Here is a 16,965-nt window from a genome sequence, read left to right as displayed (position 1 = left end):
AAATTGATTTTGTGTTATATATTTACTTAACGTTATTTAAGAGGTTTTAGAAATTTAATAAATCATACTATTAGATTTTAAATTTAGATAATTTGTATTAAATAAAATTTTCCTAATATTATCTAACATTTTCAATTAAACTTTGCAAAGCAATTTAGTATATTCTTATTTTATGGATTCTTAATAATTTTAATTTATTCATGCAAATTATATTTAATATTTAAATTTATTAAAACTGTGCTTATTTTAAAATAAGCTCATGAATGGAAGAATTAATTTATGTACTATAACTTAATGGTAAAAATATTTATGATTTTCTTTTAAAAATGTATTTATAATCTGGCATAGATTTATATTTAAATCTCACTCTTACGTAGATATAGGGAGAGTTGATTCTTATCTCTTGCGACAGTCTCTCCCTATTTTTTTTTATTTTATTGCAAATTTTTATGTTTTTTTTGTCAATAAATTACAAATCTATGACAAGTTGGAATATATTTATATTATTTATATTTCTACTATTTTTTATAGTTTATCTCCGTGTGGAGTTTGTGATCTCTCCATTATATATAGGGTATTTATTTTTGTTTTATTTAGACATATGTGCAATTCATGATGATCATCTTCTGTGAAATATGACCTGTTCTCTCTATTGAATTTAATGGTTTAAAAACTCTATATTCATGTAAGCAATTAATTAATAGATATTAAATCATATATCGAATATTAAAAGAGTTTATTTAGCCGATCACTGAAGATTTATTAATTTTTTTAAATTCAATTTTCAATATTAAAAGGGTTTATGATTTGTATTAATTGAAGTTTTTAATGAAATTTTAGTATATTATATTAAAAAAAAAACATATTTTAATCTTCTCTCCTAATATTAAAAAAAAGACTAATTTTTTTATCAATTATTAGTAAACAAATAGACACACGTGGAATGCCCACGCTGTAACGATTATAACATGCTTTTGACATTTTTTTAAGTTATTACAGTATCCACACAAACGGAATTTTCGAATCTAAAAATCAATTTCATAAAGTAATTTCGTACGAGGTACTATTGTATTTTTTTTATTTATAGAAAAACAATAAAACAGTATGAGGAAAATTCTCTTCAAAACAAAAAAAACAGTATGAGGAAAAGTGAAAGATTTATAACCATCATTAAATTTTCATCTTAACCGTTGGTTCAATGGCCTTTTATTTATATTTGTGATCAAAAACCACCCGTTCGATCTAGGTTTCCGCAGTATTTCCCGACTCTTGCTCTCCATCGACCGTTCGATCTAGGTTTATATTTTCTATTGACAGTATTTAAACCCTCACTTTCTAGTCAAGTCTCCAGCTAAGTGCATTTTGTTTTTTTCTCTTCTCATCCATTGAGAAAAGAAAAAAAAAAAATCTTGCGGTCAAAAGCTGCCAGTAACTGCCTCACTCCTTAGGTGACGTCAATTATCTTCTTCTCCGGTCACGCGAAAAACAGCCTCCGGCGAAGTCAGAGATGGATTCACACGATGGTGCAGTTGGTAATGGGTCACATGACGCACTGCCTCCACCTCCACCGGTCGTTCCTCCAGATGTTGTTCCACTGCGAGCTGAACTACCAGCGGAACCGGCGAAGAAGAAGCCTGCTAGGGTTCCGATGAGTAGGCGTGGTCTTGGATCCAAAGGCAATAAGATACCTCTCCTGACTAATCATTTCAAAGTCAACGTTACTAACGTTGATGGCTACTTCTTTCACTATTCTGTATGTTCTTCTTTTTCTCGCTCTGTTATTTCCTTATTTGGTAAAATGTAGCTTTTCTGTGCTTCTGTATTCTTCAGTTCTCTTGTCCTCGTGAAGATATTTTTTTCCTGCCATTATTCAGCTGTCATTACGCTAATTTTCGTCGATTTAGTGTTTGTTTGAACATTTTTGAGACGTTATTTCCGTTGCATGTGTCGTATATATGAATTGCAGCTGATTTGGGGTTATTTTGCTGTTATTGTGTTTGTTTAAACAGGTTTCTTTGTCTTACGAAGATGGTCGTCCTGTAGATGGTAAGGGTGTTGGGCGAAAAGTGATTGATAGAGTGCAAGAGACTTACGATTCTGAGCTGGGTGGAAAGAACTTTGCGTATGATGGAGAGAAGAGCTTGTTCACTGTTGGGTCTCTTCCTCGCAACAAGCTAGAGTTCACTGTTGTGCTTGAGGACATCAGCTCTAACAGGAGTAATGGCAACGCAAGCCCTGATGGTCATGGTAGTCCTAATGAGAGTGACAGGAAGAGGATGCGGAGACCATATCGGTCCAAAACATTCAAGGTGGAAATAAGTTTTGCTGCTAAAATACCCATGCAAGCCATTGCAAATGCTCTTCGTGGTCAAGAGTCTGAAAACTCTCAAGAAGCCATTAGGGTTCTGGATATTATCTTGCGGCAACATGCAGCTAAACAGTAATGAAACATGCTACTTTTTTCTGTCTTCTGATATTTGGGAGGCTGTAACTCTCTTCATTCTAACTTTTAAATTGTCCATTACAGGGGATGCCTACTTGTTCGTCAGAATTTCTTTCACAATGATCCTAAGAATTTTGCTGATGTTGGAGGTGGTGTTCTAGGCTGCAGAGGGTTTCATTCTAGTTTTAGAACAACTCAAGGAGGCTTGTCTCTGAATATAGGTACCTGTATTTTTGTTATTGCTCTATTGGGGTTTGTTGCTCTTCTGGATGAGTTTTTAGTTGTTCCATCTCTCTCCAGATGTATCCACCACCATGATTATTCAGCCTGGTCCTGTTGTTGATTTTCTAATTTCCAACCAAAACGCTAGAGACCCCTTTCAGTTAGACTGGGCTAAGGTGATAAACTTTTCTTGGTATTGCTTGTCAATGTCTGTGTTTTATTTATGTTTAGCTTTGATTGTTGGGTATGTTGACAGGCAAAAAGAACTCTAAAAAATCTGAGAATCAAGGCAAGCCCATCCAATCAAGAGTACAAGATAACTGGATTGAGCGAGAGACCATGCAAAGAGCAAATGTATTCTTCTAGTATTCATCTTTCTTTTACCAAAAGATTGCAGTATTTGACATTTGGTGCTGTTTTTTTGTTAGCTTTGAATTAAAGCAAAAGAGTACTGGTGAGGCACTTGAATTAACAGTGTATGATTATTTTGTTAATCATCGCCGAATTGATTTGCGATATTCTGCTGATCTTCCCTGCATCAATGTTGGGAAGGCAAAGCGCCCAACATATATTCCAATAGAGGTTACCCTTTTAATTTATAGTTAATCAGTTTGCTCTCTCGCTCTCATCATGGTGTATTTACTTTTCTATTGTTTTTTAGCTTTGTGAATTGGTGTCCTTGCAACGTTACACAAAAGCACTAAACACTCTTCAAAGAGCTTCTTTGGTGGAAAAATCAAGACAAAAGCCACAAGAGAGAATGACAACTTTATCAAATGTGGGTAGCTTACCTTAATTTTCTTGTATGATTTAAGACTTTTGAAAAATTTATTGTCATGGATCTCTTATGTTGCAGGCTTTGAAGACCAGCAACTATGCTGCTGAACCTATGCTAAGACAATGTGGCATTTCAATTAGTAATACTTTTGCCCAAGTTGAGGGTCGTGTTTTGCCTGCTCCAAGGGTATGAATCGGACTTTATGTGGCATTTGTTAGTTTTGTTATCTATGCCCTTTGTGTGTAGTATAGCAATGATGGTAGGTATTTTGTTTGTGCTTTTTGCTTGTGCTATCTTCAGGAGATAGTGAAAGTCTGTTCATTAAAATCTTTACTTATTTTCACCTTTTTGCAACAGCTTAAAGTAGGTAATGGTGAAGATTTCTATCCCAGGAATGGGCGCTGGAACTTTAATAACAAGGTGCCTGTTCCTCTTCTCACTTGGTTATTGTTTTGATTTCCTTTCTGACATTATCATGTAATTATTGTGCAGAAACTTGCGGAGCCATGCAAGGTAGAGAAATGGGCTGTTGTAAACTTCTCTGCACGATGTGATGTGCGAAAACTTGTGCAAGATCTGATGAAATGTGCAGATATGAAAGGAATAGTAAGTGGCCTCATTTTGTGCTCATTAGTGGTATGCTTAATGTAGCAACTGACTCGGCTTCCTTTTGCTGTCTATTGTAGCCTATTGAGCCTCCTTTTGAAGTAATTGAGGAGAGTCCGCAGTTGAGGCGTGCCCCACCAACTGTTAGAGTGGAGAAAATGTTTGAAGAGATACAGTCTAGACTTCCTGGTGCTCCAAAGTTCCTTTTGTGTTTACTTCCTGAGAGGAAAAACTCTGACTTATATGGTAGGTGATTTGATCTTGTCTTACTTTTTCAATGAGGTATGTTGTGGGGAATTCCTGTTTACTGAAATCAAAGCAATCTTCAGGTCCTTGGAAGAAGAAAAATCTTGCTGAGTTTGGTATTGTCACTCAGTGCCTTTCTCCACAACGGGTCAATGATCAGTATCTGACTAATCTTCTGTTGAAGATCAATGCTAAGGTTAGATATCAGACAAATATGTTTTTTATCTAGATCCTTGTGCCGTTAGCATTCCAGCCAACAGCATCTCCCTGTATTACTTCTTTTTTTTTTTTTGAATTACCTGATTGCTGGGTACGAGGATAGTTTTGGTTATTGTGATTCCTGTTAATCTGGCACATATTTTCTTGAATTCATTGCAGCTTGGTGGGTTAAATTCAATGTTAGCAGTTGAACATTCTCCTAATATTCCAGTGGTTTCTAAGGTTCCTACACTCATCCTATTCTTGAATTCATTGCAGCTAGGTGGGTTAAATTCAATGTTAGCAATTGAACATTCTCCTAATATTCCAGTGGTTTCTAAGGTTCCTACACTCATCCTTGGGATGGATGTGTCACATGGCTCTCCTGGACATTCTGATGTGCCATCAATTGCTGCGGTACTTGTTTTTAATTGTTTGTCCATCAACTTCTGTAGTTTAAAAAAATGTTTTAGAGAAGTAAGCTGTGATTTGATGTAAAATTTTTTCTGATTTGCTATTGTTGAATTTATAGGTTGTCAGTTCGAGGCAGTGGCCATTGATTTCTCGCTATAGGGCCTCTGTACGTACACAGTCTCCAAAGGTTGAAATGATAGATAATCTGTTTAAGAAAGTGTCTGATACTGAAGATGAAGGGATGATGAGGTGAAGTTTTGATCTCATAAGTGGTTGTCAGATATGTTATTTCTCTGTAGATGTTGAATTTAGGTCACAGAATATATATACTGCCATACTCAAGTGGTTATTTTGTGGTTGTATTTTCAATATTTGTACCTTGTTGCTTAGTGCTTTTGTGACAGCTTTCCCTTATTTCCCCTCTTTTTCAGAGAGATTCTGCTGGACTTTTATCTTAGTTCAGGGAAAAGGAAGCCTGATCAGATCATTATATTCAGGTATAGGATATTCATCAATTGATAAGCATATGAAGTGAAATGCATATGTGAAGAAATTCCAATATATTCATCTAATCTCTTTAAAAGTGCTTCTATTAGTTTGCATATAAGTCTAAATACAAAACCACAACGGAAATGCATTCATGTAGTGAGATGAAAATGAAGTCTAATTAAAGGAACATGTGATCTCATATCCTTGGACATATGGAAATCTGGAAACCATGTTGGAGTTAGCTATTTTAATAGAACATCCGATGTATTATTATTGTTTCCAAGTGTTGTTGATGCAGTTGTAATGCTGCATCAAATAGCTTAAGTTTTTGGAATGAACTATATATTTTTGTTTGGTTGATCACTCTGAGCAAAACTTGTCTGATTTGTCATATTTATTGGTTTGCATTTTTATTCTCTCTTAAAGGTTATTACCTACCTTTTTTGGCTTTTCAAGCATGATTATGTCTGAAGCTAATTGATTCTTTTCAAGCAACTTTAATTCGATTAAATTTTTTTGCTTATGTCTTGATCTGTATGCTTATCTATAGGGATGGTGTCAGTGAATCACAATTTAATCAAGTATTGAATATTGAACTGGATCAAATAATTGAGGTAATGCCTTCAAATGGCCAATTGCCTTTCTGGTTATACTTATTTATTAATTTTGTCAAGTTTATAACTTCATTTTAATTTTGCAGGCATGCAAGTTCCTTGATGAGAAGTGGTTCCCCAAGTTTGTGGTAATTGTTGCACAGAAGAACCACCACACAAAGTTCTTCCAGCCAGGAGCTCCAGAGAATGTTCAACCTGGTAAACCTCTAAATGATTTGCCTCTACTTCTTGGGATGTGTTTTATACTATATATATATATATATATATATATATATGTTTTTTTTTGGCTTTTCAGGTACTATCATTGACAATAAAGTCTGTCATCCAAAGAACAATGACTTCTATCTCTGTGCACATGCGGGAATGATTGTGAGTATCAACATTAGCTTTTGTATTTTATTAGAATCTGTTGGTGTTTTGTATTGCTGCTTAGGTATGTGGCTTACGATCAGGCGGGATATCATTTAGTTTAATTTTACTTAAAATCATGATTGGGTAATTTACTCAAGTTACAAAAGATGAATATATATGTTTCTTATCAATGTAATTGGACCCACTCGCCTGCCCTTTACCACATCAGAAATTACTATGGAGTAGGGGGATACAGATTTTTCTTTTCCCATATTTATTGAAAACTGATTTTGGTATGCTCTGATTTCTTGACCCTTTGATCGAGTTATTTAGCAACTGATATGTATTTATTTGTTATTCGCTGACGTCTGTTTCATCTGTTATAAATTAATTGTATTTTTACTTGTTTCTTATCAGGGAACTACTAGGCCCACTCACTATCATGTTTTATTGGATGAGGTTGGCTATTCACCAGATGACCTCCAGGAACTTGTGCATTCTCTGTCATATGTGTAAGTAAAATTTAGTGCGACGGAATGAGCATTAGATGATTCGTTTCAAGACATTAGGAATTATTGTTGTTGTTCTAAATGGCTTCTGCTCATGATTGCAGGTACCAAAGAAGCACAACTGCCATATCTGTAGGTAAGTCCAGGGTTTCTACCCTCTAAAGAGTTATTTTGGGTAGTATAGCATCGTTGAGAAGATGCTTTTTAAACGTGGTGACCTTGGTGCTGAACTTCATCTCGTGTTTGGAAACTGGGAAATCAACTACTACCATTGCATTTGGATCACTCTGCTATTCATTGTTGTTTCAATTGTGATTGCATTTTTTAGTTTATCAATTTATTGATGGTTTTATTTTGTCTGCTATTTGAACAGTTGCACCAATATGCTATGCTCACCTAGCTGCCACTCAGATGGGACAATTCATGAAATTTGAAGATACTTCTGAGACATCCTCGAGCCACGGTGGTGTAACTGCTCCTGGTGTTGTTCCTGTCCCGCAGCTGCCTAAACTAAATGAAAAAGTTTGCAACACGATGTTCTTTTGTTGAGGCTAAGTTAGTAGTTATTACCTAAAAACATATCCTTTGTAAATGGTCTCTGGGATATCGAATCTCCTTCACTGTGCAGGTGTTTGAACATTGGCAGTAGGTTAATCTCTGTTAGTTCGTCTTTTGGACATAGAATTAACACTCCTGCATCTTTAGGCCCTTTTGTTTCTCTGGCTTTTCAGTAAAAGCCCTTTGATAACGCCTGTAAGTAATGCTTAACACGACGGACAGCGTATTTATGACTAAGCTGCTGCGTTTTGCTATCATTTGTATTGCTGGTTATTTTGCTTCGATTTGGAAGCACTTGTGTGTATACATTGGCCGTTGGATCTTCAAATCACATGGTCAAAATGCAATAGGCCTAAATTTGGAACGCTTGTTGTCTTCCATACGATAAAGACGACTAATCATTTGATATCAAAATATTCTTCTCAGGTCAATGGCGTGATTAAAAAATATTTTTAATATACTACAACATTTGTCATGGGGTTTCGTCAAGTCCCTCGTTGGGTTTGGAACCCTCAGTTGACTGCCGGTGATAAGCTGGATGGATGGTTAGGATTATTGAGATACACAAAAGGGTTAGGGAAATTACTTGTTTATTGGGTCTATGGTTTTTATTGTCCAAACAAATGAAAAATTATTATAATAATAATATCTTTATTTTAATAAAAATATTTCATTTTATTAGCTTTGATCTATAAGTTAAGTCTAGCTATGAAGGGTGTATTTAGGGTAGTAGTAGCCCTCCCCACCCCAGTAAGTGAAATTTTCTAATCGAAGAAGGGCTCTCTGTCTTTGACTCTTGAGAGTTGCTTTCTGTTGTTCATTTCAGACCATAGGTTTTTTGGGACCATCGGATGTGCACGTCTGTTCTGTTGGAGTTGGACTATGTCTCGTTTGAAGCCGTACCTGTCTGTCCTATGGTTCCCTGGATGTGGACCTGGTACATCAAGTTCCAAAGATTCTGGTGTGAAATATAAATATAATATCAAAAGAAAATTTTGAACCTCTTTTACTTAAACATTGGGTTTGACGTCTTATCCTCCAGGTGTTGGCTGGCTGTCTGTCTGTTGTAAATAGCTTTATCAATATCCGTTTTAAATTTCCTTTTGTTGGTATTCTTAAGGAAACTTCGGCAAGCACGGACGTTTTGAGATTGACCTCCAGAATAGATTCCTCATCCTTCTTTGCTGTCTCTCTCTACTTCTTTTGTTTAGGTTGAGGATAAGGCTCTTTTAAATTTATATTTATATATATATTTTTTCTTCAAAAAAATTTATTCTACTGCGTGTCATTTTTTTATTAAACCCATTGCCTCCTTTTTTCTTTTTATTCTTTTCAATTTATAAAACAACTTTCTTTTCTAAAAGGATGCAATTATTTTTAAAGTACGATAAATTTCTTTAGTATATTCCTATTTAGCATCCTTTTTACAAACAATTTTTTCCTCTTACTTTTTTGTATTGAAGGTGATGTATAATTATTAATCCGGTAGGAATAGATTCAAGCTTGAATTTTCTAAAAAAAAAAAAAAAATCTAATATCAATAGGTTAAAATATATTTGAGTCCCCAGATTATATTCTAATTAACCTTTCATCAATTAAAAGATGGGTTATAGAGCCCGTGTATTTTACTCTATTTTAAATAATTAAATCATTTCAATCTTTTTTTTTTTAAAAATATGACTTTTTAGACAAAGATCTGACAATGAGATAAAAATAAAAGTTATGGACGTTAAAATTATTTATTGAAAATAAAGGGATTTAAATCTTAATTAAAACAAATTTACTAAACTAAATACATATTAATATTTTGTGATGTAGGTAAAAGTTGATTGTTTAAGCCAGGTTAACTAATCCTTTTAGTCTATCTAAAAATAAAGATATGTTCTTGAGGGGAGCAGAGAAATATTAAAAAGATAATCTTCTAAAAAAATGAATTATTGAATGGTTTAATTATAAAATTGATAATAGATTTTAGCTAAATACATAAATTTACTTTTCAAAATTTAATCTATTGTACTTTTTTAACTTGCGATGAATTTTGTACGCATAATCCATCTATTTATAACAATAAATTTGATTGTTTTTCTCTTTTCATACTATATAAACATTAATTTTATATATAATCAGTCGTCTTTCGTGTGTGGATGTTATATAGTGTTTAAAAATAAAAATGTTATTTTTGTTATAATAAATAATCATTTTCAATATTTCAAATATCAAATATATTATATTTACTAATTTTTTAAATAAAAAAAATAAAAAATAATTTCTTTCCTAGATTCTTGCCAAAGGATTAATATATTAATATACACATACATAAATAAAGTTTATAATTAAGCTTGAAATTTTTATTTTCTAGAAATATTTTAATAGATTTTAAAATAATTTTTATAAATATCGGTTATTAGTGAATTTAGTTTGAGTAAATAATCTAAAATCTGGCCATAAATCTAATAAACATTAAAAACTTCAAAAAAAAAAAAAAATCATCAAAGTTTGCCCAGATTTGAAATAGGTTGAGAAATACTGTCATTTTCCTTCACAAAAGAAAATATGTATATATATCAATTTATCATAAAATATTTCTATATTTTACACATAATGACATTAGAAAATGAATTTTAATTTTAATTTCATTAAATAAAGTACTGTGAAAAGATGAATTTTATCATTTAGGTGGCATTGTATTAAATAAAAATAAACATTTAATTGTAATAACAATAAATAAAATGCTTTTATATGGATCAAATGTGCTAATAGTTATGAAATAATTTGCAAATAGCAAAATCATACCTTAGTTAATAATCAAAACTGAATACACTTCATAATTTCATTGTCATCACTGTATTGATCAAGCTCATATCTATAAAATGTCATAAAAATGGTCTTATGTTATTTGTAAAGAATCTATTTCTTTTTGTTGAAAGTATAATGTGATTTTTTTTATGGTTTCGTTTATATTGAAATACATGTCTATAGAGATTCTGTGAAAATATGAAAGTAAAAAAAAAAAATGAAAATGAAAAGAATTAATATTAATAACATTGTTAATTATTTACAAAAATAAAGTGAAAAATTTTAAAATACTAATGATATTTAATTTTATTAATTATTTAAAAATTAAAAATATTATTAATGATATTAATTAAATTATCTATTTAATTATATTAAAATAAAATTTTAAAATATAAAAATTATTTCCAACTCAATAGATTAACATTGCCATATAAGTAATTTAATACTCTAAAATGATCCCACGTAAACTTTTATGACCCAACTTTTATATATTTATATAGATATAGATTAGTATAATTTTTTAAAATGGTGAAGAGTTTAATGATAATATATTTACAAATTAAAATGTTTAATTTGTGAGGTTTTATTTATAAGGGTACAATAATTTACTTATCAACAACTAAACCAAATGGGTTTTAATTGCTAAATTATTAATTATTTTAGACATTTATGAAATTAAAATATTAATATTAGTAATATTAAAATTTCTTAGTTTTTTTTAAATAATCAAAGGAATTAATAATATCATTAATATATTTTCTAAAAGTAATTCAACTATTCGATTCCTTTCTCTAATAATTAATGAAATTAATAATAATATTTGCAAGTAGTAAATTGAGTAATAATATTGTAAGTCTTCAATATCTTTCTTTATTGATATTCCAATTTCAGTATATTAAAAATATATTACTCGTGTTGTTCTCATTTTCATTATTCCTTTTCTTTGTTTAATTTTTTTATTAGTGATTTGGTATATATAATTATACAAATCTTTATATTAATATTTATATTTGTATTTTATAAATTTACATGTTCAAATTATACCTTGACAACTATTACCATGAAATAATTTTTCATTCAATTCTATTAGCACATATAAATACTTTTAGTTCATTTTATAATAGAACTTCACAATTAGCAATGGTGGCAAACTATAGAACCTTTAAGCCAAAGAAAATATTTCAAAAGAATAATCTTTAATATTTATATTATCAAATAATAATGCTACGATAAAACACACATGCAATCAATCAGAGTCAGATGGTCTTCTTACTTATATAAATATTTTCACTAATTTTGTAAATAACTCTGATTGTCTTTTTACTTATATAAATATTTTCACTAATTTTGTAAATCCAAAGGAGGCTACTCTTGTTGTGTAATGCATATTATGCATATTATTCTTTCAGCCTATCGGGCCTTTGAGTTAATAGAAAAAAACAACACATGCAATGTCATGAATGTTCCGCAGCAAAGCAGAGCAAATCCTGCTTGTTTCTTCTAATTTCAGAGTAGAGATATCGTTAACTAGATTGGCAGAAAGAGGTAATTTAAGACATCCAAATTAAAATTTTTTGAAGGATTTTGATATTAGAAGTTCACAAGCATCCATGTCTCAAACAACATGCCTACTAATTATTAACTTGATCAGTCCATATACTGTCACTTGACATCAGATATCCTGATAGGGAAATGGGTAAAACCACATAACAACGGAGGAAACACAACATGCCATATTTACAAGCTCTTGGCTTACTGGACTCTGGAGAGCCAAGCAGCATATCTGAAGCACTTTATGAGTTTGTCATCATCATCTAATAACCTCCTTGTATGTAAGCATTCAGGCGTTCCAGCTCCTCCCGGTGTTCAGCCACCACAGCACGGACAACATCTCCAATGGACACCATGCCAATCATTTCCTTGTCATTGATCACAGGAATGTGCCTGATGCGGTTATCTGCCAACAGTTACAGATTGCAGTTTACACTACCTTCCATTTGGGAAGAAATCAGGGCACCAACAAATTTGAAAACATCCCATAAAGGTAAACGGCGTGTAATACCTGTCATCAATTGCATTGCTTGCAGAACTTTTGTGTTGGGAGTGACTGTAATGAGCTTGTTCTGCAATCACCATTGGATCAATTTGGATACTTGATATGAAGATGGAAGAGAAACACATAGTCTTAGAAAGTAAATAGCATCATACCTCTTCAGTCATGATGTCCCCAACCTTAGTTGACTTGGATGATCTTCCTTGTACAATGATTTTCCTCAGGTAATCTGGAATTTATCAACAAACAAAACTATAATAGCTTGCAGCATGTTTGGCAGTATTTATAGCCATTATCATCATTCCCGGAAGAAGAAAAGAAAACAAATTTCAACAAATAGAATAAGCAGAAACCTCCTATATTGTAATAGCAATTTCTCCCAAGGAAGCATGTTCTGGGAATATTCACTCTCCTATACCACGACTTTAAAACAGTAACAACTTTTTCTGATCAAGTAATAAAGGAATTTGAAAATTGGAATACTACTTTTCTTTTTCTTGTTTTATATTTTTGGGGCATCATCACTTGCAATCCCTGGAATCATAGTCCGGTTCTAGGTGAGGAGAAAACTTGATGCTGGTTTATGGAACTACCATGGTGAGTAACTTGTGTGGTAATATATGACTGTAAAGTTACAAACACTTCTAGATGGAAAATCATGCACAGTGATAGCATCGATGCATGTTTGAAAGCTAAGAAAATTGTTAAACTAGTCTTACAAAATTATAATTAGAATTTAGAATGCTTTATCAATTACCAAATACCTATAGCAAATTAAAGGCAGTTCAAAGGAGAAAATAACAATGAAAATTTAGATATTATAATAAAAAAAAAACCCATAAAGAATTCTTTATATGCTAAGAAATTGATCCATAAGCTTCTCAATGCAAGTAAGATATCACCCAAATACCTCTCTCTGTGATAATTCCTGCAAGTGATTTCTGCTCTCCAGGTTTCACGACCACCAAGGCTCCAACATTGTGATGTGTCATCTGCAGGAAACTTCTATAGTTAGGCTAAGCACTAAAAAGACGGAGTGGAGTGAGTTCTGATGATTCTTCCAATCAACAACAGCAAGAAAAATAGCAGTAACTTGTGGTGAAGCAAAGTAGCATACCGACTTGACAGCATCATAAACAGTATCATCAGTAGTGCACCAAAGCCAAGAACCATCAGCACCTTTTCCTTTTGCTTTCAATATGTCTGAAATGGTAGTGCTTTCAAAGCTTTGCTCCTCCATACGGGCAGATGAAACAGACTCAGAGCGCGAAAACAAAATAGGCCTCAGTACCGGATTAGCAACACGAACATGTTGCAGAACTGCATTTTTGATGAAATTTCCACGAGACAAAAATGCATTCACCGCCCCTTGCATTTTTCCTGTAAACAAAAAGATTGATCATATTCAATAAGATTGAATGCCAAATCTTGCAGGTAACAAATTCTTATTCTAAATAAATATGCATCAAGGTCTGACACACAGGTTCTAATTACCAAAGGAACAGAGAATTTAAAGTGCAGAGCCTATATAGTTACAATTATTTGAATATGCAATTGGCACATGATGGAGCATCAGTCAGGCTATTAGCTACTAGCTAGTGACTAGTGCATGCCATTTTTTCAAGAATAGATCGGTATGATATGGATAAACCAGATTAAGAATGTTGAAAGTATTTCCCTATTTCCCTGAGAAATTATTTAATCCCATTTGTTTTTTGAGTTCAAAGGGTACAGGTTTTCAACAAAAGAAATCTCTCTCTCTCTCTCGCACACACACGTATAAATTGCATTAAATGCTGAAAATCCATCAGTAAACCTGGTTGAATTAAGAACAAAAAAGAAAAGAATGTTATACTGAAAGTCAAACTACAGTCGCATAAGTTGAAAATAACTCAATCAAGAAGAAAAATGAACTTGAAAAAAATTAATATTCATATAGACAGAGATATACACAAGAAATAGCAGGAAATCAAAAATAAATGCTCCATAGTCAAATTTCTCAAAAAATAAAATAATAATAATAATAATAATAAAAGTTAAGATCTAGACACCTTCTAAAAAGAAAAAGCATAAAAGCAATACCAAAAAGAAAAAGAAGAAGAAAAAGAAAAATAGCTATGTATCTATCTATCTATCTACCAATCAATCAATCAATCAATCTATTCATCATTAGAAAAGAATCAATCAAGACTCAAAGAGCTAACTAGTTTCTGATCAGCAGCATAACCATAGAAATAGAAGGAATCAAATCAAGGATTAAATTGTAATACCTGATCTGAAGAAGCCAAAGACAAGATCAGAACCACCAAAACAGCGGAGGAAAAGAAGAAGAAGGAGAAGAAAGAAATGAATATCAAGTGAGGATAAAGCAAAGGAACCCTACCCTGCCAATAGCTAAGTAGCAAGAGTCAGATATTTTACTGTCATAGTACAGCGTTATGTCTCCCCACTGTATATATATTTTATCCACTCCGCTATTTGCTTATCAGCTTATGGATAGACACTAAAGAGCACAGAACAGTAAAATATTAATTAATTAATTAATGTTTTTAGGACAGTTATCTAATCTAAGATTCGATTCCAAAGACCTAATTCTGGCTTCACTGCTAATTTTCTTAAAAATTAAGAAAATATTACCAGTTTTCAAAATCTATTTCACACTGTATGTATCTGGGCATGGCCATGGTTCGGTTCTAATCGAAATCGAATCGAAATCAAATTGTACTGTAGTTGAATTGAAATTGGACCAGAACCAGCGGTTCATAATTTTGAACCGGAACCAGCGGTTCAAGGACCAGTTAAAGTTCATGTGAATATTAAAATATGAACCGGAATCGGCCCGAAATCGGCAGTTAACCGGCGGTTCCGGTCCGGTTCAAACCGGATGCACAAAAAAAATTATCTTAAAATTTTTATAAAAAAAATTATATCACTTGATTTAATTGTAGTTGATTTGATTTTTGGTGAAGAGAAGTACAACGGTACATAAGTTATAAAGAGTGGTGAAAAAAATACACATTTTTTGACTTAATTTATACAAAAATTGGTAAATGAATAGTTGATTTATATAAAAAAATACTTTCAAGTGTACAAAAAAGAGTGTATCAGATAGTTTTTGATATGATACGTTTTTTTTATTTATTTTTTGATAAATAAATTTTATTCATTTTTTAATCATTTATTTATTTATTTACTGTAATTTACTAAATTATCCAAAAATATAGCTATTATTTTTCTGTTATAAGGGACAATTTGGAAAACTAATAAATGAGAAACATGTATAAATATAATGAGTTGATGATTTTTTATTTCACAACCAATTATATCCTAACTTTTCTCTTATTCTCAATCAAAATTCTCTCAAATTTCCATAGTTCATTATTTTTTCTATTGCTTTAATTTCCTTAATATTGGAATTATCTATTGTTTATTTTTTATTTTCTTACATCCAATTCCAAATTCTTTCTCTAATTTCAATTTTTTCCATTCATAAATTTACTTCATTTTATTTTTTTAATAATTTTCTTAGTATTTGAAAATAATAATTTCCAACTCATTCCATTAATTTTATATTCCATTTATAGTTTTCTATATTAGTGAATTAGCAAAATTTGTAAATTTAATGTAATAATAGTTTTAAGTTAGTTAATAGAAGTTTTTCTTTTAAAATTTTATAATAATTTATTTAGTTAATAAAATTTAAACATTTTAAAATTATTATTTATTTATGAATTCGGAATCAAAATTTTATTATTTTTTTAAAAATTTACGTATTGCCGGAACCGAATCTGAACCATAATTCGAACCGTCGGTTCGCCAAAACTGTGCCGAAATCAGAAACGGACATGAACCGGAAGTTCAAGGGTCGGTTCCGATTCAAAATTTTAAACATCTCGAACCGGTGGTTCACTGAACCGGCCATGCCTAACTGTATCTTATATTTTCTACGTTAATATTCATATATTTCACCGTTTTTTAACAAAATCATTCAATTTATTTAAATTATAATAAATTAAAATAAATAAATAATATTATTTTTAATTTATTATTTTGATGAACCATTCAATTATTATTAGTCATATATAAAAAGAAAAAAATTATTATTTATTAAATCTATAGATGTTACAAATATTTAGAAATATAATATTTTCTCAAAATGTAGAGGAAGTAAATTAGAGTATAATAATAATTAATTTAAAAATACAATAATTTTTTTTAAGAGAAAAATATTAAAAGAAAAACAAAAATCATAAAATTTTGATAAAATAAATTTATTAGGCTTTATATTGCCTTTGGTTTGGCTTGTCACATGATAATGGAGACCAGGATGTATGAACGTGACACGTGTACACTCTGGTTTTAAGTAGGCATGCCTATGTTAGGATTTCGCTTTTTCTAAGAAGAAAATAGAAGCTTTATTAATCACTCAAATCTGCCGACAAAGAAGGTTCTACTCAGTTTTTTTTTTTTTTTCTTTATCAGCAAATTTATTTTCATTATATATATATATATATATATATATATATATATAGTCTAGAAAAAATTTAATATATCTAAATAATAATCTAAGTCAATATATCCGAGTAAAAAGACCTAATACTTTAAATTGAAATCAAAGTAAAATAAAAATATGATTAAATACTATAATCAAACCTAATACTTTAAATTTAGTTTAAAAAGAAAATATT

The 16,965-nt window shown here is 31.1% G+C and overlaps 2 protein-coding genes across 3 annotated transcripts; one reads left to right on the top strand and one right to left on the bottom strand.

The window, feature by feature from the left end:
• Nucleotides 1-1,339: 1,339 nt before the first annotated feature.
• LOC105638434 (protein argonaute 4) lies at nt 1,340-7,685 on the top strand. 2 transcript variants are annotated; one of them, XM_089725990.1, is made up of 21 exons: nt 1,340-1,753; nt 2,010-2,440; nt 2,528-2,664; nt 2,744-2,841; nt 2,922-3,019; nt 3,094-3,247; nt 3,327-3,443; nt 3,522-3,629; nt 3,801-3,863; nt 3,936-4,049; nt 4,130-4,295; nt 4,379-4,491; nt 4,674-4,910; nt 5,026-5,156; nt 5,339-5,404; nt 5,947-6,010; nt 6,097-6,208; nt 6,306-6,379; nt 6,779-6,873; nt 6,975-7,006; nt 7,244-7,685. In XM_089725990.1, the coding sequence occupies exons 1-21, from the start codon at nt 1,508-1,510 to the stop codon at nt 7,417-7,419; spliced, it is 2,832 nt and encodes a 943-aa protein (XP_089582116.1). In that variant the 5' UTR covers nt 1,340-1,507; the 3' UTR covers nt 7,420-7,685. The 2 variants fall into 2 exon arrangements, with proteins under 2 accessions (XP_089582116.1, XP_089582117.1); XM_089725991.1 differs by having other exon boundaries at nt 1,341-1,753; nt 4,773-4,910.
• A 4,088-nt stretch (nt 7,686-11,773) lies between these two features.
• On the bottom strand, nt 11,774-14,708 carry CBSX3 (Cystathionine beta-synthase (CBS) family protein). The gene is made up of 6 exons (XM_012222225.4): nt 14,548-14,708; nt 13,395-13,657; nt 13,188-13,269; nt 12,433-12,506; nt 12,287-12,347; nt 11,774-12,181 (listed from the first exon to the last, which is right to left on the bottom strand). The coding sequence occupies exons 2-6, from the start codon at nt 13,650-13,652 to the stop codon at nt 12,039-12,041; spliced, it is 618 nt and encodes a 205-aa protein (XP_012077615.1). The 5' UTR covers nt 13,653-13,657; nt 14,548-14,708; the 3' UTR covers nt 11,774-12,038.
• Between the last annotated feature and the right edge of the window lie 2,257 nt (nt 14,709-16,965).

This window comes from Jatropha curcas, chromosome 9 (genome assembly GCF_041381405.1).
Source record: "Jatropha curcas cultivar XTBG-Jc1 chromosome 9, XTBG_Jcur_1.0, whole genome shotgun sequence".
Lineage (NCBI taxonomy): Eukaryota > Viridiplantae > Streptophyta > Magnoliopsida > Malpighiales > Euphorbiaceae > Jatropha > Jatropha curcas.
This window is presented reverse-complemented; position numbering and strand designations above follow the sequence as displayed.